General features: G+C 44.9%; 1 protein-coding gene across 1 annotated transcript in view; it reads right to left on the bottom strand.

The window, feature by feature from the left end:
- The window catches only part of LOC109882631 (beta-arrestin-2), a 90,740-nt gene that overhangs the window by 25,731 nt on the left and 40,701 nt on the right, over nt 1–24,308 (bottom strand). The window contains exons 2-4 of the mRNA XM_031793075.1: nt 15,011–15,041; nt 9,523–9,583; nt 46–101 (exon numbers count right to left, since the gene is read on the bottom strand). Coding sequence (XP_031648935.1) covers nt 46–101; nt 9,523–9,583; nt 15,011–15,041 — 148 coding nt within the window. The remainder of the gene's footprint in view (nt 1–45; nt 102–9,522; nt 9,584–15,010; nt 15,042–24,308) is intronic.

The following is a 24,308-nucleotide window of genomic DNA, read 5'->3' as shown; positions in this document are numbered from 1 at the left end:
ACACCACACACACACACACACACACACACACACACACACACACACACACGGCTTACCTTTTCTGTCTTTTAGGTATTCTGGGTCTATGAGTAGCACTCCATCTGTAGAAAGACAGACAACAACACACACACACACACACACACACACACAGTCACACACACACACACACACACACAGTCAAAAACAACACACACACAGTCAAAAACAACACACACACACACACACACACACACAGTCAAAAACAACACACACACAGTCAACAACAACACACACACACACACACACACACAGTCAAAAACAATACACACACACACAGTCAAAAACAATACACACACACAGTCAAAAACAATACACACACACACACACACAGTCAAAAACAACACACATACACACACACACACTCAAAAACAACACACACACAATCAAAAACAACATATACACACACACAGTCAAAAACAACACACTTACACACACCCACACACAGTCAAAAACAACACACACACACACACAGTCAAAAACAACACACACACACACACTCAAAAACAACACACACAGTCAAAAACAACACACACAGTCAAAAACAACACACATACACACACTGACACAGTCAAAAACAACACACAGTCAAAAACAACACACACACATAGACACAGCGCTAATATTAAGGTTTTGTGTTACCCAAACTGGTGCTGAGGGAGTTCAGAGTTGAACTGCACATAATTTTAAACAAGAATTTGTTCTTAACTTCTTTGGGACAGGGGGGCAGTATTGAGTAGCTTGGATAAAAAGGTGCCCAGAGTAAACTGCCTGCTACTCAGTCCTAAAAGCTAGAATATGCATATAATTAGTAGATGGATAGAAAACACTCTGAAGTTTCTAAAACTGTTTGAATGAAGTCTGTGAGTATAACAGAACTCATCTGGCAGGCAAAACCTGAGGAAGAATCCAACCAGGAAGTGGGAAATCTGAGGTTTGTCGTTTTTCAACTCATTGCCTATCCATATACAGTGTATATGGGGTCAAATTGCACTTCCTAAGGCTTCCACTAGATGTCAACAGTCTTTAGAACCTTGTTGATGCTTCTACTGTTTAGGAGGGGGGAATGGGAGCTGAATGAGTCAGAGGTCTGCCTGAGGGCCATGAGCTGACCACGTTAGTTCACGTGAGAGTTAGCTTGCGTTCCATTGCATTTCTGAAGACAAAGGAATTCTCCGGTTGGAACATTAATGAAGATTTATGATAAAAACATCCTAAAGATTGATTTTATACATCGTTTGACATGTTTCTATGGACTGTAACGGAAATTTTTGACTTTTTGTCTGCTCGCGCCTCATGAATTTGGATTACTGGGCTAAACGCGCGAACAAAAAGGAGGTATTTGGACATAAATGATGGACTTTATCGAACAAATCAAATATTTATTATGGAACTGGGATTCCTGGGAGTGCATTCTGATGAAGATCATCGAAGGTAAATGAATATTTATAATGCTATTTCTGACTTTGTTGACTCCACAACATGGCGGATATCTGTATGGCTTGATTTGTTTCCTGAGCACTGTACTCAGATTATTGCATGGTATACTTTTTCGGTAAAGCTGTTTTGAAATCTGACACAGCGGTTGCATTAAAGAGAAGTGGATCTAAAATCCCATGCATAACACAATGTTTATTATATTATTTCTGTAAATTGATGTAGCTCTCTGCAAATTCACTGGATGTTTTGGAACAACTGAACGTAACGTGCAAATGTAAACTGAGATTTGTGGATATAAATATGAACTTTATCGAACAAAACATACATGTATTTTGTTACATGAAGTCCTATGAGTGTCATCTGATGAAGATCATCAAAGGTTAGTGATTAATCTGCTTTTTGTGACTCGTCTCTTTGGCTGGAAAAATGGCTGTGTTTTTCTCTGACTAGTTACTGACCTAACATAATCGTTTGGTGGGCTTTCGTCATATAGCCTTTTTGAAATCGGACACTGTGGCTGGATTTACAACATGTTTATCTTTAAAATGGTGTGATACTTGTGTGTTTGAGGAATTTTATTTCTGTTGCCCTGCACCTTCACTGGCTGTTGTTGAGGTGGGACGCTACCGTCCCAAATACCCAGAGAGATTAACTGACTTGACTCGTTAAATAAAGGTTAAATCAAATAAAATCTAAAGAACTCTGACTAACAGCTAATCCACATTTAACAGGTAGGTGGAGCTGTCTGGTGGAGGCTGTGAGGTTACAACATCATCCGTTATAGTAACTCTTAATCATCATGACGGAGGCTGTGAGGTTACAAACATTAATGCATCATGACCTCCTTATAATGTCTTGTAAAAATATTTGGTTCTCTCTATCTCTCTCTCTCTCTCTCTCTCTCTCTGCATGCTGGGAGTGTTTGGTGCATGCTGGGAATTCTATGAGCGAAGGAGTGCGTGTTTTTCGTATCGAAATTACCCTGATTTTGGCGGGGATGGCAGCCCGAATGGGGACATCGCCCCTGTCACTTCGGCACGGCTTTAGGTGTGTTACTGAAGCTGCTGTCACGTTGGAGGAGTTTCTGGTCGCCGTAGGAGAGAAGGTAGGCTATGAGAATGTTGCTTATGCATCCCGGATGAATAAAGCAGTGGTGGTATTTCTTAAAGAAGAGTGTCTTGTAGATCATATGGTTGAGCATGGTATATTTCTTAAAGAAGAGTGTCTTGTTGATCGTATGGTTGAGCATGGCGTACTTCTTAAAGAAGAGTGTCTTGTTGATCGGATGGTTGAGCATGGCGTACTTCTTAAAGAAGAGTGTCTTGTTGATCGTATGGTTGAGCATGGCGTACTTCTTAAAGAAGAGTGTCTTGTAGATCGTATGGTTGAGCATGGTGTACTTCTTAAAGAAGAGTGTCTTGTTGATCGGATGGTTGAGCATGGCGTACTTCTTAAAGAAGAGTGTCTTGTTGATCGTATGGTTGAGCATGGTGTACTTCTTAAAGAAGAGTGTCTTGTTGATCGTATGGTTGAGCATGGCGTACTTCTTAAAGAAGAGCGCCTTGTAGATTGTACGGTTGAGCATGGTGTACTTCTTAAAGAAGAGTGTCTTGTTGATCGGATGGTTGAGCATGGTGGACTTCTTAAAGTAGAGTGTCTGGTTGATTGGATGGTTGAGCATGGTGCACTTCTTAAAGTAGAGTGTCTTGTTGATCGTATGGTTGAGCATGGCGTACTTCTTAAAAAATAGTGTCTTGTTGATCGGATGGTTGAGCATGGTGTACTTCTTAAAGAAGAGTGTCTGGTAGATCGGATGGTTGAGCATGGTGTACTTCTTAAAGTAGAGTGTCTTGTTGATCGGATGGTTGAGCATGGTGTACTTCTTCAAGAAGAGTGTCTGGTAGATCGGATAGTTGAGCATGGTGTACTTCTTAAAGTAGAGTGTCTGGTAGATCGGATGGTTGAGCATGGTGAACTTCTTAAAGTAGAGTGTCTGGTTGATCGGATGGTTGAGCATGGTGTACTTCTTAAAGGAATGTTTATTCAAGTTACGCCACTTTTTTCTCCGTCAACAAGGGTAACGATTTCAAATGTACCGCCGTTTATTCCAAATGATGTATTGGAGCGCTTTGGGAAGTTCTCCAGTTCAATTAAGGTTGTCCCGTTGGGTTGCAAACACCCGGTGTTGAAACAGGTTATGTCGTTTCGACGACAGGTGTTTATGTTTTTGGACTCACCGGAGCAGACTTTAGAGTTATCGTTTAAAATCAAGTATGACAATAGACTGTATATGGCTTACGCTAGTACGGGCAGTCAACAGTGTTTTTGACTGTGGGGATGTTGGTCATAAGCGACATGTTTGCCCGAAAAGGGAGAAGGCAGAGGGAGGGGCGCAGGGAGGGTCATCGTAACGCCTGGGCCCACTGATGTAGGAACCGACAGTGGTAGAGCAGCCACAAGCACCTGTTGCTGAGGAACAAGTTATCCGTGATGAGGGCACAGAGTTGCAACTTGTATTAGAGGAAAATGTTATGCAGCAGAAAATTATTGTTGTAGAAGGTAAGGATGTATCTGAAGCGCCAGTTCCTCAGACTGGTGAGGAGGTGCCCAGTACGAGTGCTGGGGTAAAGGGAGGGGGTTCATGTGGAGCTAGGCTCCCAGGTTGTGGAGGAGATGCCCTGTACGGGTGCTGGGGTAAAGGAGGGGGTTCATGTTGAGCTAAGCTACCAGGTAGTGGAGGAGATGCCTGGTACGAGTGATGGGGTGCAAGTGGGGAGTGTTGAAAGGGATGTGGTAGAGGGGAGTCAGTTGTTTGTGGCCTCAGCTGAGGAGGATCAGGAGAAGAATATGGATATCTATTTTGATATGATAGCAGCTGGTGAGGACTCAATTTACGATCTAGAGGAGGTAAATGGGTTTCTGGATCAGACTTTTGGGAAATCTGTCAAATTGGCAGATTATTTTGTGAGGTCAGCTGTGATGTTACAGAAGACGGTGGGGTTAGACCAGCTGTGATGTTACAGAAGACGGTGGGGTTCGACCAGCTGTAATGTTACAGAAGACGGTGGGGTTCGACCAGCTGAGATGTTACAGAAGACGGTGGGGTTAGACCAGCTGTGATGTTACAGAAGACGGTGGGGTTCGACCAGCTGAGATGTTACAGAAGACGGTGGGGTTCGACCAGCTGAGATGTTACAGAAGACGGTGGGGTTCGACCAGCTGAGATGTTACAGAAGACGGTGGGGTTAGACCAGCTGTGATGTTACAGAAGACGGTGGGGTTCGACCAGCTGAGATGTTACAGAAGACGGTGGGGTTCGACCAGCTGTAATGTTACAGAAGACGGTGGGGTTCGACCAGCTGAGATGTTACAGAAGACGGTGGAGTTCGACCAGCTGAGATGTTACAGAAGACGGTGGGGTTAGACCAGCTGAGATGTTACAGAAGACGGTGGGGTTAGACCAGCTGTGATGTTACAGAAGACGGTGGGGTTCGACCAGCTGAGATGTTACAGAAGACGGTGGGGTTAGACCAGTTGAGTGAGAAGAAGCGGTTTCGCTTGAGAAAATGTGTTACTGCTGTTGCAGCAGCAAAAGGTGGTGGGAAACGTGGTCAGGTTAAGAGAAGATTAAAATAAGGATGATCATGCTTCATAGGGTGTCTTTTTTCTCCTTGGTTTCTCTGTGGTTTCTTCTGCTTTTCCTTTCTCTTTTCTACATGGAGGTACTAAGGGGAGGTTCTCTCAGTATTAATGGGGGAAGGGACAGGAATAAGAGGGCTTGGGTATTAGAAGTAATAAAACAGAAAAGGCTTAATGTAGTTTTCATACAGGAGACACATAGTGATGAGGAAAATTAGGTTGACTGGGAAATGTGGTGGGAGGGGCAGCATGTACTCAGTCATGGTACTAATTTCAGTGCTGGGGTGGCAGTCTTGTTTTCCTCAGGTTTAGGGGTGACTGTGGTATCTACAACAGAGATTGTCACGGGTTTTATTGGTCAAGGTGGATGTTATGTTTTTTTTTTGAATGTTTATGCTCCTAATGAGGGTACAGAGCGTATTGCTGTATTTGATCAAATAAAGGAAACCCAAAGACAGTGTGATCAAGAGGGGTGTATGGTTTTAGGGGTTGACTGGAACTGTACAGTGGATTTTACTGTTGATTGCACCGCTGAAGAACCTCACCTGCGATCCGCCACTTGCCTGTCTGGCATATTAACTGAGTTTGAGCTTTCTGATGTGTGGAGAGTATGGCTAAAAATGTATGAAGGTCGTGTCAGTGCAGCAAGGTTAGACAGGTTGTATGTATCTGAGCAATACTGTAGTAGGGTTGGAAGGTGTGCCATTACTCCTGTGGGTTTCTCTGATCATCATATTGTTACTGTTGATATTCACTTGTCCTGTCCACGAAGGTCATCATCTTACTGGTATTTTAATGTTAAATTGTTACATGATGTCATGTTTCGTGACAGGTTTTTGTTGTTTTGGGAAAAATGGAGGGTTATAAAAGGGAATGTTGAGTCCTTGAGACATTGGTGGGAGGTTGGGAAGGCCCACATACGAGTATTTTGTCAACAGTATACTGCTCTGTCTCAAACTGAAGTTAAAGAGACTATAAGGCCCTTGAACAGGACATCAAGTCTATTGAACTGAAGCTGCTCACTCAGAACGACCCTGGACTAGTCCTGAACTTACAGGACAAGAGACATGAACTGAGGTCATTTCTGCATGAAAAAGTGAAGGGTGCCTTGATTAGGTCTCGTTTCGCTTCCCTCGAGGACATGGATGCTCCTAGCTCTTTTTTTAAACCTAGGACAGTCGACATTGCAACGTAAACAGATGGTCTGCCTTTGTCTCCCCGATGAGAAGGTGACCACGGATGACGGTGAAATGCGTCAACATGCAGTGGATTTCTACTCTGTCCTCTATAAGGTGGAGGATTGTGACTCTCTATGTACTGAACAGTTGTTACACGGTCTTCCTCAATTGGGAGCTGAGCAGAGAGTCGCATTGGACTCTGACAATACACTGCAAGAGCTGTACACAGCAGTTATGCAGCTCTCAACAGGCCGAGCCCCTGGCATTGATGGTTTACCATCTGAGTTTTATAAGCACTTTTGGGGGTCTATTGGGGAGGATTTTTATGAAGTGGTGTGTGAATCCTTTCATGAGGGTTCTCTTCCTGTATCCTGTCAACGTGCGGTGCTTTCACTGTTGCCAAAAAAGGGGTATTTGGCTCTCATAAAAAATTGGAGACCTGTTGCTTTGCTGTGCGCAGAATACAAAATTGTTTCTAAATGTCTCTCAAACAGGTTGAAAGAGTATCTGGGATTGTTGGTCCACCAGTCCTACTGTGTACCTGATCGCTCTATCGTTGATAACTTGTTTCTGATAAGAGATGTTTGTAAATTGTCTGATGTAAATGTGGGTTTACTTTCTTTGGATCAGGAGAAGGCTTTTGATCGTGTGGACCACCAGTACTTGTTTAAAACAATGAAAGCCTTTGGGTTTGGGGATGTTTTTTAGTTTTTTTGTCTTGGATGAATTTACTGTATGCTGGGGCCTCGTGTATGGTGAAGGTGGAGGTGGTTTGAGTTGCCCCATGCCTGTCGAAAGGGGCATCAGGAAGGGATGCCCAATTTAAGGGCAGTTGTATAGTCTGGTGATTGAACCAATGCTTTGTTTTTTAAGAGCGAAGCTTAATGGTTTCTCTGTGCCAGGTGTAATGAAGGGTCCCACGACAGCACTGTCTGCGTATGCAGATGACATGACAGTTTTTATTACAGGGGGTGAGGATGTTAAGGTTCTCAAACGCTTTAAAGGTGTATGAGGGGGCCTCCTCAGCTAGAGTCAATTGGGGAAAGAGTGAAGCGCTGTGGGAAGGTCAGCTTCAAACGGGGTCCGCTCCACGGTTACCAGGGGGGCTTCAGATGGGGTCCGCTCCACGGTTACCAGGGGGGCTTCAAACGGGGTCCGCTCCACGGTTACCAGGGGGGCTTCAGATGGGGTCCGCTCCACGGTTACCAGGGGGGCTTCAAACGGGGTCCGCTCCACGGTTACCAGGGGGGCTTCAGATGGGGTCCGCTCCACGGTTACCAGGGGGGCTTCAAACGGGGTCCGCTCCACAGTTACCAGGGGGGCTTCAAACGGGGTCCGCTCCACGGTTACCAGGGGGGCTTCAGATGGGGTCCGCTCCACGGTTACCAGGGGGGCTTCAGATGGGGTCCGCTCCACGGTTACCAGGGGGTCTTCAGATGGGGTCCGCTCCACGGTTACCAGGGGGGCTTCAGATGGGGTAGTGGAGAAAGTGTGTGCCAGACTGTCAAGGTGGAAATGGGTGCTACCCCAGCTGTCTTATAGGGGAAGGGTACTGGTAGCTAATAATCATGCTGCCTCTACCCTTGTGGCACAGACTAATGATTTTGCAGCCACCAAAGGGTCTGATTCAAGAGCTTCAGAGGACTCTTGACAATTTCTTCTGGTCTGGACAACACTGGATTAAAGCTGCAGCCCTGTACCTGCCACTGCACGAGGGTGGGCAAGGCCTGGTGGACATTTCCTCTAGGATCATGGCTTTCCGGCTCCAAGCTGCCCAGAGATTGTTGTACAGTGACGGTTCTAGCTGGGTCGGCACAGCCTACACACTGATGAGGAGAGTGGACTGTTTGGGCTTAGACAAGCACCTTTTCCTCTTAAAGCTGGAGGGGGGTGAGTTGCCTGGCCTGACTCCATTTTATGAGTCTGTTATGCAGGCTTGGAGAGTCTTTGTCAAGTCCCGTAAGGCCGGCACGCCACCAGGGATGTGGCTTTCTGAAGAGACTCTTTTTCACAACACTGCCATCCAGTCCCGTGTTCTGGGTTCAGCCAGCCTACGTTTATGTCTGTTAGGCGTGGGGTGTACCAAGCTGGGTCATCTGATGCGGAGCAGGAGCAGATCGTTGGAGGAGCTGGGAGAAAGAGCAGGGATCCGATCATCTCGCCTACTGGGGAAGGTCGTCGCTGAGGTCTGCGACTCCTTGCCAGTGCTTCATCTGCAGAATGTGACTGACACTTCCAATTCTGATCGGTGGAAAAAGGGTCTGGATTATGTGTTCCCTGCACTGATTGTTAATGCTGCGATGGGGGCATTCGAGGAGGACGTGGGGATGCTGCTTTCCTTCGATACCCCGGAGCTGGGGGAGTTCAAGGAGGTGGGAAAGAAGGCCATGTACAGAATATGTGTAAAGGTGTCCCATGCCTCTTCCCTGGAAGGGGTAAAATCGACGAGGTGGGCGGGTGTGCTTGGTCCAGGTGCCTCCCCAAAAGGCTGTTGGCGATCATTATACAAACTGCCTATTGATTGGAGGACAGCTGACCTCCAATGGAGGATAATACATGGAGCCATAGCCACCAACATGCATCTGGTACACCTGGACCCTACTGTTGGGGAGGGGTGTCCATTCCATTCTGTGAGTCTGAATCTCTGGCACATCTGTTTTTACTGTGTCCCAGGTTGGTCGGAATGATTGACCTGATCACTAATTGGTTCTCTGCGTTGGGAGAGGTTTTCTCTTCCCAACTGTATATATTTGGGCCAAAGTACAGTTTTAGTCAAAAGAGTGTAGTTGTGTTGCTTAATTTTGTGTTAGGGGCGATATGGAAGACCCGAAAGAACAGTATTCGGGGACAGGGGTCTGTGGATGTGGTGGGAATGCTGGAGGGAATGTTGGCAGCGAGACTAAGGGTTGAGTTTGCCTATTATAAACTTGTCAACAATATTGATCTGTTGTTGAGCATATGGGGTATTCAGAGGCTGTTGTGTTTAGTTACTGTGGAGGAGGAATTGAGTTGTGTTCTACATTTCCATCAGTAAGGGCTCAGTCATTAACAAATATTATCCTGCCATTGGTTGTTGTGACAATGTGGTCCTGTGTTCTATCGTCATAACAACCCAGAGGGAGACTCAGACAACAAAATTACATCAACAACGGTGTGTGTGTGTCTAGTAGTTATCACATCCCTAATAGGGGCCCACGGCCCCGGCACCCCAGAGTGTGTTACTACTCACCCACTGGATCTACATGGTCTAGGTGATCCACAAAGTCTCTCTTCCCCAGGTATACTGTGAGCTATAGAGAGAAAGAGAGAGAGAGAGCGAGAGAGCGAGAGAGAGAGAGAGAGAGAGAGAGAGAGAGAGAGAGAGAGAAAGAGCGAGAGAGAGAGAGAGCGAGAGAGAGACAGAGAGAGAGACAGAGAGAGACAGAGAGAGAGAGAGAGAGAGAGAGAGAGAAAGAGAGAGAGAGAGAGCGAGAGAGCGAGAGAGAGAGAAAGAGCGAGAGAGAAAGAGCGAGAGAGAGAGAGCGAGAGCGAGAGCGAGAGCGAGAGCGAGAGAGAGAGAGAGACAGAGACAGAGACAGAGAGAGAGAGCGAGAGAGACAGAGAGAGAGAGAGAGAGAGAGACAGAGAGACAGAGAGAGAGAGAGAGAGAGAGAGAGAGAGAGAGAGAGAAAGAGAGAGAGAGAGAGCAAGAGAGCGAGAGAGAGAGAAAGAGCGAGACAGAGAGAGACAGAGAGAGCGAGAGAGAGACAGAGACAGAGAGAGACAGAGAGAGAGAGAGAGAGAGAGAGAGAGAGAGAGAGAGAGAGAGAGAGAGAGAGAGAGAGAGAGAGAGATGGCCACAAAGGACAGAGTGAAAACATTGACAGTATGTGGAAATGGAAAGAAAAACCTGACAAACATCATCATTACTACAACACTCATTAAATTACACACACACACACACGCACACGCACGCGCGCACACACACTCACACACACACGCACATACACACACACACACACACACACACTGACCCCTAGCGAGAGGGAGGGGTATGGGAGAGAGAGAGAGAGAAGTAGTACTGTAGACTACTTTATCACTGACCTCAACCCAGAGACTCTCAGAGCGTTCACAGTCAGCCCACTGACACCCCTATCAGACCACAGCAAAATCACAGTCTACTTAAACAGAGCAATACTCAATCATGAGGCATCAAAGCCAAAGGAACTGAGTAACATTAAGAAATGCTATAGATGGAAGGAATGCAGTTTGGAAACCTACCAAAAAACAATTAGGCAACAACAAATTCAATCCCTTTTAGACAATTTCCTGGGTAAAACGTTCCACTGTAATAGTGAAGGTGTAAACTTGGCAGTAGAAAATCTTAACAGTATATTTGACCTCTCAGCTTCCCTATCAAACCTAAAAATCTCAAATAGAAAACCGAAGAAAATTAACAACAATGACAAATGGTTTGATGAAGAATGCAAAAATCTAAGAAAAAAATGGAGAAACCTGTCCAACCAAAAACATAGAGACCTGGAAAACCTGAGTCCATGCCTTCACTATGGTGAATCACTAAAACAATACAGAAATACATTACGGAAAAAGAAGGAACAGCATGTCAGAAATCAGCTCAATGTAATTGAAGAATCCATAGACTCTAACCACTTCTGGGAAAATTGGAAAACACTAAACAAACAACAACACAAAGAATTATCTATCCAAAATGGAGATGTATGGGTAAACCACTTCTCCAATCTTTTTGGCTCTATAACAAAGAATAAAGAGCAAAAACATATACATGATCAAATACAGATCTTAGAATCAACTATTAAAGACTACCAGAACCCACTGGATTCTCCAATTACATTGAATGAGTTACAGGACAAAATAAAAACCCTCCAACCCAAAAAGGCCTGTGGTGTTGATGGTATCCTCAATGAAATGATCAAATATACAGACAACAAATTCCAATTGGCTATACTAAAACTCTTTAACATCATCCTTAGCTCTGGCATCTTCCCCAATATTTGGAACCAAGGACTGATCACCCCAATCCACAAAAGTGGAGACAAATTTGACCCCAATAACTACCGTGGAATATGCGTCAACAGTAACCTTGGGAAAATCCTCTGCATTATCATTAACAGCAGACTCGTACACTTCCTCAATGAAAACAATGTACTGAGCAAATGTCAAATTGGCTTTTTACCAAATTACCGTACAACAGACCATGTATTCACCCTGCACACCCTAATTGACCACCAAACAAACAAAAACAAAGGCAAAGTCTTCTCATGCTTTGTTGATTTCAAAAAAGCCTTCGACTCAATTTGGCATGAGGGTCTGCTATACAAACTGATGGAAAGTGGTGTTGGGGGTAAAACATACGACATTATAAAATCCATGTACACAAACAACAAGTGTGCGGTTAAAATTGGCAAAAAACACACACATTTCTTCACACAGGGTCGTGGGGTTAGACAGGGATGCAGCTTAAGCCCCACCCTCTTCAACATATATATCAACAAATTGGCGAGGGCAATAGAAAAGTCTGCAGCACCCGGCCTCCCCCTGCTAGAATCCGAAGTCAAATATCTGCTGTTTGCTGATGATCTGGTGCTTATGTCACCAACCAAGGAGGGCCTACAGCAGCACCTAGATCTTATGCACAGATTCTGTCAGACCTGGGCCCTAACAGTAAATCTCAGTAAGACCAAAATAATGGTGTTCCAAAAAAGGTCCAGTCACCAGGACCACAAATACAAATTCCATCTAGACACTGTTGCCCTAGAGCACACAAAAAACTATACATACCTTGGCCTAAACATCAGCGCCACAGGTAACTTCCACAAAGCTGTGAACGATCTGAGAGACAAGGCAAGAAGGGCATTCTATGCCATCAAAAGGAACATAAATTCAACATACCAATTAGGATTTGGCTAAAAATACTTGAATCAGTCATAGAGCCCATTGCCCTTTATGGTTGTGAGGTCTGGGGTCTGCTCACCAACCAAGACTTCACAAAATGGGACAAACACCAAATTGAGACTCTGCACGCAGAATTCTGCAAAAATATCCTCCGTGTACAACGTAGGCAACACCAAATAATGCATGCAGAGCAGAATTAGGCCGATACCCACTAATTATCAAAATCCAGAAAAGAGCTGTTAAATTCTATAACCACCTAAAAGGAAGCGATTCCCAAACCTTCCATAACAAAGCCATCACCTACAGAGAGATGAACCTGGAGAAGAGTCCCCTAAGCAAGCTGGTCCTGGGGCTCTGTTCACAAACACAAACACACCCTACAGAGCCCCAGGACAGCAGCACAATTAGACCCAACCAAATCATGAGAAAACAAAAAGATAATTACTTGACACATTGGAAAGAATTAACAAAAAAACTGAGCAAACTAGAATGCTATTTGGCCCTACACAGAGAGTACACAGCGGCAGAATACCTGACCACTGTGACTGACCCAAAATTAAGGAAAGCTTTGACTATGTACAGACTCAGTGAGCATAGCCTTGCTATTAGAGAGACATATCTCCCTCAGATTACACAGATCCACAAAGAATTCGAAAACAAATCCAATTTTGAAAAACTCCCATATCTACTGGGTGAAATTCCACAGTGTGCCATCACAGCAGCAAGATTTGTGACCTGTTGCCACGAGAAAAGGGCAACCAGTGAAGAACACACACCATTGTAAATACAACCCATATCTATGCTTGTTTATTTTATCTTGTGTCCTTTACCATTTGTACATTGTTAAAACACTGTATATATATATATAATATGACATTTGTAATGTCTTTATTGTTTTGGAACTTCTGGATGTGTAATGTTTACTGTTCATTTTTATTGTTTATTTCACTTTATATATTATCTACCTCACTTGCTTTGGCAATGTTAACACATGTCTCCTTGAATTGAATTGAATTGAGAGAGAGGGGGGTGAGTATGGGAGACACAGAGAGGGAGAGGGGGGGGGGGGGGGGGTAGTGGCGAGAGAGCCGAAAGAGGGGGTGGGAGTATGGAGAGAGAGAGACATAAAGAGGGGGGAGTATGGGAGAGAGAGAGAGAGTAGGAGGGGGAAGTATGGGAGAGAGAGAGATAAAGAGAGGGGGGAGAGTATGGGAGAGAGAGAGAGAGAGAGAGAAAGAGAGGGGGAGTATGGGAGAGAGAGATAAAGAGAGGGGGGAGTATGGGAGAGAGAAAGAGAGGGGGGAGTATGGGAGAGAGAGAGAGAGAAGAGGGGGGTATGGGAGAGAGAGGTGAGGGGGGGGGAGTATGGAGAGAGAATGAAAGAGGGGGTGGGAGTATGGGAGAGAGAGATAGAGGGGGGGGGGTATGGGAGAGGGAGGGAGGGGGAACTATGGGAGACAGAGAGAGGGAGAGGAGTATGGGAGAGAGAGGGGGGGGGGAGTATGGAGAGAGAGAGAAAGGTTGGGAGTATGGAGAGAGAGAGATAAAGAGAGGGGGAGAGTATGGGAGAGAGGGAGAGAAAGAGAGGGGGGAGTATGGGAGAGAGAAAGAGAAAGAGAGGGGGGAGAGTATGGGAGAGAGAAAGAGAGAGAAAGAGAGACCTGGGCAGAGAGAGAGAGAGAAGGGGGGATATGGGAGAGAGAGACATAAAGACAGGGGGGAGTATGACAGAGAGAGAGAGAGAGAGACCAGAGAGAGAGGAGAGCGAGAGGGAGGAGAGGAAGGGGGGGGGGGAGTATGGGGAGAGAGAGGGGGAGGGGGCGGAGAGTATGGGAAAGAAAAGAAAGGAGAGAGAGAGAGAGAGAGAGAGAGAGAGAGAAAAAGAGACCTGGGGCAGAGAGAGAGAGAGAGAGAGGGAAGGGGCGGAGAGTATGGGAGAGAAAGAAAGGAGAGAGAGAGAAAGAGAGACCTGGGCAGAGACGAGAGCGAGAGAGAGAGAGGGGGGGAGAGTATGGAGAGAGAGCGAGAAAGGAAGAGCGATAACAAAAGAGAATGGAAAGGCAGAGATGGGTAAAAAGAAAGAGAAGAGGAAAAATCTATAACAAGATATGATAGACTCAGAGGAAGTAGAGGAAAGTAGTGATCTGATAGACTCAGAGGAAGAAGAGATCTGATAGACTCAGAGGAAGAAGAGATCTGATAGACTCAGAGGAAGAAGAGGAAGAAGAGATCTGACAGAATCAGAGGAAGAAGAGGAAGAAGAGATCTGGTAGACTCAGAGGAAGAAGAGATCTGATACTCAGAGGAAGAAGAGATCTGATAGAATTCAAGGAGGAAGAGGAAGAAGAGGAAGAGATCTGATAGAATCAGAGGAAGAAGAGGAAGAGATCTGATAGACTCAGAGGAAGAAGAGGAAGAGATCTGATAGACTCAGAGGAAGAAGAGGAAGAAGAGGAAGTGATCTGATAGACTCAGAGGAAGAAGAGGAAGAAGAGGAAGAGATCTGATAGACTCAGAGGAAGAAGAGGAAGAAGAGGAAGAGATCTGATAGACTCAGAGGAAGAAGAGGAAGAAGAGGAAACCTACTGGGAGAAATATACTCTACAAGGAAAGAGGAGGAACCCACCTCACCTTCTGTCTGACACACACACACACACACACACACACACACACACACACACACACACACACACACACACACACACACACACACACACACACACACACACACACACACACACACACACACACACACACACCACACACACACACACACACACACACACAGGGGAGTTGTGAACTACCTTGCAGTTGGGGCTGGACTTCTTGAAGACTCTGAAACGAGAGAGATGAATTACTCACCACATAACAATATAGAGATATTCCTGTGTTCATCACAGATACAGACACTGACAGACTTCAACAGATTTCACTATGAACTACAACCACAACCAGTCAGACAATGCAGTAGGCCTCCTGTAGAATAGGTCTACTTTCGAATAGGTTTACTATAGAATAGGTCTACTGTATAATAGGTCTACTGTAGAATAGGTCTACTGTAGAATAGGTCTACTGTAGAATAGGTCTACTATAAAATAGGTCTACTGTAGAATAGGTCTACTGTCGAATAGGTCTACTGTCAAATAGGTTTACTATAGAATAGGTCTACTATAGAATAGGTCTACTGTAGAATAGGTCTACTATACAATAGGTCTACTATACAATAGGTCTACTGTACAATAGGTCTACTATAGAATAGGTCTACTATAGAATTGGTCTACTATAGAATAGGTCTCCTGTTATTTATGTGGAAAAATGGAATTCCCCCAGGATGAATTATAGTTGTACTGTATTGTTACACCTCAGGTACAGACCTTTCTAATGACATAAAGTAAGTGTTTTAACTAACAGATAAGGACCATCTACTGAGTTGAATGTGAGAGAACTCGTTCCCCCAAGTGGCAAGACAGTTGTTCAGTGACCATAAACCAAAGAGTAATCTGTCTGATGGTGATGGTGGTACAATGAGAGAGACCCACCAATAACCATTTATCTCTGTCTCTGTTCCACAGCCCGAGAGAGAGAGAGAGAGAGAGACAGAGAGAGAGAGAGAGAGAGAGAGATTGAGTGAGATGGAGAGATAGGGAGAGAGAGAGACAGAGAAAGAGAGAGACAGAGACAGAGAGAGAGAGAGAGAGAGAGAGTTGGAGAAAAGGGGGGAGAGAGAGAGAGAGATGGAGAGATTGAGAGAGGGAGAGAGAGAGGGAGAGAGAGAGAGGGAGAGAGAGAGGGAGAGAGAGAGAGATAGGGAGAGAGATAGGGAGAGAGAGAGTTGGAGAGAAAGGGGGGAGAGAGAGAGAGTTGGAGAGAAAGGGGAAGAGGGAAAAGAGAGAGCGAGTAAATTACTCAGGGAGAGGGGGAAAGGAAGCTCAGCAGCAGATAGTGAGTGAGAAGGAAGGAAGATAGGATGAAGAGAATCGTCTCGAGTTCTATACATCATGTGGTTGAGTCAGCAAGTAGAAGTGAGAGATCACTGGACAAGGTGAAGGAGGAAGGGTTGAGGGAGGAAGGGAGGGAGGGAAAATCCCTTCAGTGAAAAACATCTCTATGAAATACTGGTCAGATAACACACACACACCGTGCGTTAACACACTCCTCATCCCCAATTTCTCCCAGTGAATACAGAGAGAGAAACAGAGGAAAGGAGAAACAATGAACGATTGATGAGGGAGATCATTCAGAGGCCATGGGCAAAATGATCTGATAGAGAGAGCGAGAGAAACAAGAAAAAGAACAAGTGAGTGAGGGAAAGAGAAAGAGTGATTACGAGCAAGAGAGAAAGACTCATTGAGAGGGAGAAAGAAAGAAAACAAAGTGGGTGTGTTGGAGAGACAATGTGTCGGTCTGATATGAATGTTAACATACACATATCGAGAATCTGTGGAAAGAACTGAAAACTGCTGTTCACAAATGCTCTCCATCCAACCTCACTGAGCTCGAGCTGTTTTGCAAGGAGGAATGGGAAAAAATTTCCAACACTTTTGATAAACAGGGCAAAATAGAAATAGGCCTATAACAGTTAGGATCAGCTTGATCTCCCCCTTTAAATAAAGGACGAACCGTGGCTGCCTTCCAAGCAATGGGAACCTCCCCAGAGAGGAGAGACAGGTTAAAAAGGTCAGAGATAAGCTTGGCTATGATAGGCTATGATAAGCTTGGCTATGATAGCTGCAACCTTAAAGAAGAAAGGGTCTAAACCATCTGACCCAGATGTTTTTTTGGGGTCAAGTTTCAGGAGCTCCTCTAGCACCTTAGACTCAGTGACTGCCTGCAGGGAGAAACTTTGTAGCAGGGCAAGGGGAAAAAAAGAGGGAGAAGCATCGGGGCTAGTCATATTAGAAGGGGTGAAAGATGAGGAAATGTTGGACGGGCAAGCAGGCATGGCTGAGTCAAATAGGAATCCTGACTTAATGAAATGGTGACTAAAAAGCTCCACCATGTGCTTCTTGTCAGTAACAACCACATCATCAACATTAAGGGACATGGGCAGCTGTGAAGAGGAGGGTTTATTCTTCAGGTATTTAACTGTTTCTAGAACTTCTTGGGGTTAGACACACAGAGCGAGAACTTCTCCTTAAAGTAACTAACTTTGGCCTTCCGGCTAGCCTGAGTGCATTTATTTCTCATTTGCCTGAACGAGAGCCAGTCAGCCTGAGTATGCGTGTACCGAACCCAAATGCAATTCCTGAGGTGGAGTAACTCTGCAAGATCACTGTCGAACCAGGGGCTGAACCTGTTTTTAATTCTCATTTTCTTTATGGGGGCGTGTTTGTTAACAATAGCACTGAAAATATCAAAAAAGAAGGTCCAAGTGTCTTCGACAGAGGGGATCAAGCTGATTCTATACCATTTTACAGAGGCCAGTTCATGAAGGAAGGCTTGCTCATTAACGTTTTCTAGCAAGCGTCTATGACAAATCAGGACAGGTCATTTTACTGATCAGCCATTACCAACACAGGCTGGAAAATAGTGATCACTAAGGTCACTACACAAAACACCACTGATACCTATCAGGATTATTTGTGAGGATAACATCGAGGAGAGTAGCCTTTTCTGGGTGTTTGGAGTTATACCTTGTGGGATTGGTAATAATCTGAGAAAGATGTAGGGAGTCATATTGCTTTAGGACTTGGTCAGGTGGTTTAAGCATATCCCAGTTTAGGTCACCTAGCAGGACAAATTCAGACTTAGTGTAAGGGACCAGGAGAGAGCTTAGGGCAGGTAGGGTACAGGCCAGTGCTGATGGAGGACGATAACACCCAGCAACAGTCAACAAAGAGCTATTTGAAAGTTGAATGCTTAAAACCAGCAAATAAAATTGTTTGCGGACAGACTTGGTGGAGACAACAGAACACTGGAGGTGATCCTTGGGAAAGATTGCCACTCCCCCACCTTTGGAAGATCTGTCTTGCCGAAAAGTTTATAACCAGAAAGGTTAACATCAGTATTCAAAACACTCTTCCTTAACCACGTCTTAGTAATGACCAACACATCTGGATTGGAGCTTGTGAACCCAGACTTTCAATTGATACATTTTAGATAATAAGCTTCTATTGTTAACGTGCAGAAAAGCCAGACTTTTACTAGAGCAGAAATCAGTGAAGCAGATATCAAAGCACAAGTCAGAATTGGGGATAGCAACAGTAGATGGGCCAGGGTGTACATACACATTTCCAGATATCATCAACAGTAATACAATCAATACTGTTTAGAATGTACTGTTTAGTAACATCGTACTCAGTTAGCAACAAATATCAACTACTAATTATCCATACCAAGAAGGTGCCATGCCAATCGCGCATGTTTCCCGCCATTCATTCATTTTTGTAGAGCACGTCCCCTATTCTGATTATCAGCTGTTGTCAAGCACACATGGGCGTGAAAAGACGATTCTCTTCCTCAATAGTATGCAGTGAATTCTACTAGAGAAAAGCCAAAATTAATATGATATCCTGGCATTTAAAACATACGCAATAATCACAATTTCCCATACTATAAAGCATTATATTTTCATACTCAAAAAGCCTACGCAAGTATGGTTATTCAGACTAGCTATCTAGAGCTACTTGGAACCCTACTAATCCATGACTGGTCTATCGGCATCACCGCACGAGGAGGCAAATACAGACTTACCTCGCGACGTCCCCCAAAGGCCCTTCTGCTTGCTTGCTAACCCCGGTCTGCTAACTGCTAGCTTGCTAGCCCCGATCTGCTAACTGCTAGCTTGTTAGCCCCGGCCTACTAACTGCTAGCTTGTTAGCCCCGGCCTACTAACTGCTAACTGTCTGAATCACCGTGTCCCCAGCCAGCCCAACCATTCACTGGACCCAAATGATCACTTGGCTACGCATGCCTCTCTCTAATATCAATATGCCTCGTCAATTACTGTCCTGGTTAGTGATTACTGTCTTATTTCACTGTAGAGCCTCTAGCCCTGCTCAATATGCCTTAACTAACCATGTTGTTCCACCTCCTACATATGCGATGACATCACCTGGTTTAAACATCTCTAGAGACTATATCTCTCTCATCATTACTCTATGCCTAGGTTCACCTCCAATGTACTCACATCCTACCTTGCCTTTGTCTGTACACTATGCCTTGAATCTATGCTATTGTGCCCAGAAACCTGCTCCTTTTACTCTCTGTTCCGAACTTGCTTCGGACAGTTTGTATAGCCTTTAGCCGAACCCTTAATCCAGGTCCTGCAGTGCCTAGCTCCACTCCCACTCCTCAGGAGCTCTCATTTGTTGACTTCTGTAACCGTAAAAGCCTTGGTTTCATGCATGTTAACATTAGAAGCCTACTCCCTAAGTTTGTTTTACTCACTGCTTTAGCACACTCTGCCAACCCGGATGTCTTAGTCGTGTCTGAATCCTGGCTTAGGAAAAACACCAAAAACCCTGAAATCTCCATCCCTAACTATAACATTTTCCGCCAAGATAGAACTGTCAAAGGCGGCGGTGTTGTGATCTACTGCAAAGATAGCGTTCTGTCTTACTTTCCAGGTCTGTACCCAAACAATTCGAGCTTCTACTTCTAAAAATGCACCTTTCCAGAAACAAGTTTCTCACCGTTGCCACTTGCTATAGACCACCCTCTGCCCCCAGTTGTGCCCTCGACACCATATGTGAATTGATTGTCCCCCATCTATCTTCTGAGCTCGTCCTACTAGGTGACCTAAACTGGGACATGCTTAACACCCCGGCCATCCTACAATCTAAGCTTGATGCCCTCAATCTCACACAAATGATCAATGAACATACCAGGTACAACCCCAAATCCGTAAACATGGGCACCCTCATAGATATCATCCTAACTAACTCGCCCTCCAAATACACCTCTGCTGTTTTCAACCAAGATCTCAGCGATCACTGCCTCATTGCCTGCATCCATAATGGGTCTGCGGTCAAACAACCACCCCTCATCACTGTCAAACGCTCCCTGAAACACTTCAGCGAGCAGGACTTTCTAATCGATCTTGCCAGGGTATACTGGAATGCCATTAACCTCATCCCGTCAGTAGAGGATGCCTGGTTATTCTTTAAAAGTGCTTTCCTCACCATCTTAAATAAGCATGCTCCGTTCAAAAAAATGTGGAACTAGGAATAGATATAGTCTGGTTAGACTGTAAAATCTCCTTCCACACTCACATTAAGCATCTCCGATCCAAAATTAAATCTAGAATCGGGCTTTATATATCGCAACAAAGCATCCTTCACTCATGCTGCCAAACATACCCTCGTAAAACTGACCATCCTACCGATCCTCGACTTCGGCGATGTCATTTACAAAATAGGCTCCAACACTCTACTCAACAAATTGGATGCAGTCCATCACAGTGCCATCCATTTTTTCACCAAAGCCCCATACACAACCCACTACTGCGACCTGTACACTCTCGTTGTTTGGCCCTCGCTTCATACTCATCGCCAAACCCACTGGCTATAGGTTATCTACAAGTCTCTGCTAGGTAAAGCCCTGCCTTATCTCAGCTCACTGGTCACCATAGCAGCACCCACTCGTAGCACACGCTCCAGCAGGTATATCTCACTGGTCACCCCCAAAACCAATTCCTCCTTTGGTCGCCTTTCCTTACAGTTCTCTGCTGCCAATGACTGGAACGAACTGCAAAAATCACTGAAGCTGGAGACTCTATTCTCCATCACTAGCTTTAAGCACCAGCTGTCAGAGCAGCTCACAGATCACTGCACCTGTACATAGCCCATCTGTAAACAGCCCATCTATCTACCTCATCCCCATACTGTATTTATTTATTTATCTTGCTCCTTTCCACCCCAGTATCTCTACTTGCACATTCATCTTCTGCACATCTACCATTCCAGTGTTTAATTGCTATATTGTAATTACTTTGCCAGCATGGCCTATTTATTGCCTTAACTCCCTTATCTTACCTCATTTGCACACACTGTATATAGACTTTTTGTTTTCTTTTTTCTACTGTATTATTGACTGTATGTTTTTTTAAATTCCACGTGTAACTCTGTGTTGTTGTATGTGTCGAATTGCTACGCTTTATCTTGGCCAGGTCGCAGTTGCAAATGAGAACTTGTTCTCAACTAGCCTCCCTGGTTAAATAAAGGTGTTCTCAACTAGCCTCCCTGGTTAAATAAAGGTGAAATCAAAATAAAAACACTTAAAAAAGACATGGACTCCAACAGACACATGGACTCCAACAGACACATGGACTCCAACAGACACATGGACTCCAACAGACACATGGACTCCAACAGACACATGGACTCCAACAGACACATGGACTCCAACAGACACATGGACTCCAACAGACACATGGACTCCAACAGACACATGGACTCCAACAGACACATGGACTCCAACAGACACATGGACTCCAACAGACACATGGACTCCAACAGACACATGGACTCCAACAGACACATGGACGCACGCAACAAACACGCACGCAACAAACACACACAAGCACACACACGAAAACGAAGGTAATCATACACAGTCACTAAAAGGTTACCAATCAATGATCGAGTGTGACTGCATGTACTCCCATTTAGCTGTTAATCCACTGTGTGTGTGTGTGTTTGGACACTTACACAACCCCCTAAATGGGTTCTATTTCATTCCCATGGCAGGCAGATGGGGCTTGCATGCATTGCCATGGAAACAGAAGAAGACCAAAAAAGTATATGATACAACATGTAAATAAATGAATCACAAAACTGACTAGAACCACAATCCCACAAAGAGTCTGAGGAAGTAGCCAAGAGACAAACACACACACAGACTTGACATGGGATAGGGTGTCCTAACACTAGTTCAGGAAGTCCATATGGGAATATGCTAGCAGACAGACAGACAGACAGGACAGGACAGACAGACAGACAGGACAGACAGACAGACAGAACAGACAGACAGAACAGACAGACAGACAGACAGACAGACAGACAGACAGACAGACAGACAGACAGACAGACAGACAGACAGACAGACAAGACAGACAGACAGACAGACAGAGCAGACAGACAGACAGACAGACAGACAGGACAGACAGACAGACAGACAGACAGACCAGACAGACAGACAGACAGACAGGACAGACAGACAGACAGACAACAGACAGACAGACAGACAGACAGACAGACCAGACAGACAGACAGACAACAGACAGACAGACAGACAGACAGACAGACAGACAGACAGACAGACAGACAGACAGGACAGACAGACAGACAGACAGACAGACAGACAGACAGACAGACAGACAGACAGGACAGACAGACAGACAGACAGACAGACAGACAGACAGACAGACAGACAGACAGACAGACAGACAGACAGACAGGACAGACAGACAGACAGACAGACAGACAGACAGACAGACAGACAGGACAGACAGACAGACAGACAGACAGACAGACAGACAGACAGACAGACAGACAGACAGACAGACAGACAGACAGACAGACAGACAGACAGACAGACAGACAGACAGACAGACAGACAGACAGACAGACAGACAGGACAGAAGACAGACAGACAGACAGACAGACAGACAGACAGACAGACAGACAGACAGACAGACAGACAGACAGACAGACAGACAGACAGACAGACAGACAGACAGACAGACAGACAGACAGACAGACAGACAGAACAGACAGACAGACAGACAGACAGACAGACAGACAGACAGACAGACAGACAGACAGACAGACAGACAGACAGACAGACAGACAGGACAGACAGACAGACAGACAGCAGACAGACAGACAGACAGACAGACAGACAGACAGACAGACAGACAGACAGACAGACAGACAGACAGACAGACAGACAGACAGACAGACAGACAGACAGACAGACAGACAGACAGACAGACAGACAGACAGACAGACAGACAGACAGACAGACAGACAGACAGACAGACAGACAGACAGACAGACAGACAGACAGACAGACAGACAGACAGACAGACAGACAGACAGACAGACAGACAGACAGACAGACAGACAGACAGACAGACAGACAGACAGAGAGAGAGACAGAGAGAGAGACAGAGAGAGAGACAGAGAGAGAGACAGAGAGAGAGACAGAGAGAGAGAAAGAGAGGGAAGAAAATAAAGAGAGAGAGTGACCAGTCCATCCCTGTAGCAAGGTCAACAGCAGTCCAAACAAGATACAGAGAGATAGCTGAAAGAACTGGACCAAAACACATCAACATTTAAAAGTGGTTTTCCATTTGACTCAGTCTTTCACTGTCTTTTCACAGTAAGGAGTTGGGAGATTAAATTTTTTCAATGCTGACTCTTAACACTTCCATCTTATTTGAGACTAGTTTGTTAAGACCAGCTGAGGTTCATGATATAAAACTACAACACAGAGTATATTGATGGATTGTGGGTACGGCCCTGCGATATAAAACTACAACACAGAGTATATTGATGAATTGTGGGTAAGGCCCCTCGATATAAAACTACAACACAGAGTATATTGATGGATTGTGGGTAAGGCCCCTCAATATAAAACTACAACACAGAGTATATTGATGGATTGTGGGTAAGGCCCTGCGATATAAAACTACAACACAGAGTATGTTGATGGATTGTGGGTAAGGCCCTGCGATATAAAACTACAACACAGAGTATATTGATGAATTGTGGGTAAGGCCCCTCGATATATAACTACAACACAGAGTATGTTGATGGATTGTGGGTAAGGCCCCTCAATATAAAACTACAACGCAGAGTATATTGATGGATTGTGGGTAAGGCCCTGCGATATAAAACTACAACACAGAGTATATTGATGGATTGTGGGTAAGGCCCCTCGATATAAAACTACAACACAGAGTATGTTGATGGGTAAGGCCCCTCAATATAAAACTACAACACAGAGTATGTTGATGGATTGTGGGTACGGCCCTGCGATATAAAACTACAACACAGAGTATATTGATTGATTGTGGGTAAGGCCCTGCGATATAAATCTACAACACAGAGTATGTTGATGGATTGTGGGTAAGGCCCAACGATATAAAACTACAAA

The sequence above is a fragment of the Oncorhynchus kisutch genome, linkage group LG16, assembly GCF_002021735.2.
Source record: "Oncorhynchus kisutch isolate 150728-3 linkage group LG16, Okis_V2, whole genome shotgun sequence".
Taxonomy (NCBI): Eukaryota; Metazoa; Chordata; class Actinopteri; order Salmoniformes; family Salmonidae; genus Oncorhynchus; species Oncorhynchus kisutch.
This window is presented reverse-complemented; position numbering and strand designations above follow the sequence as displayed.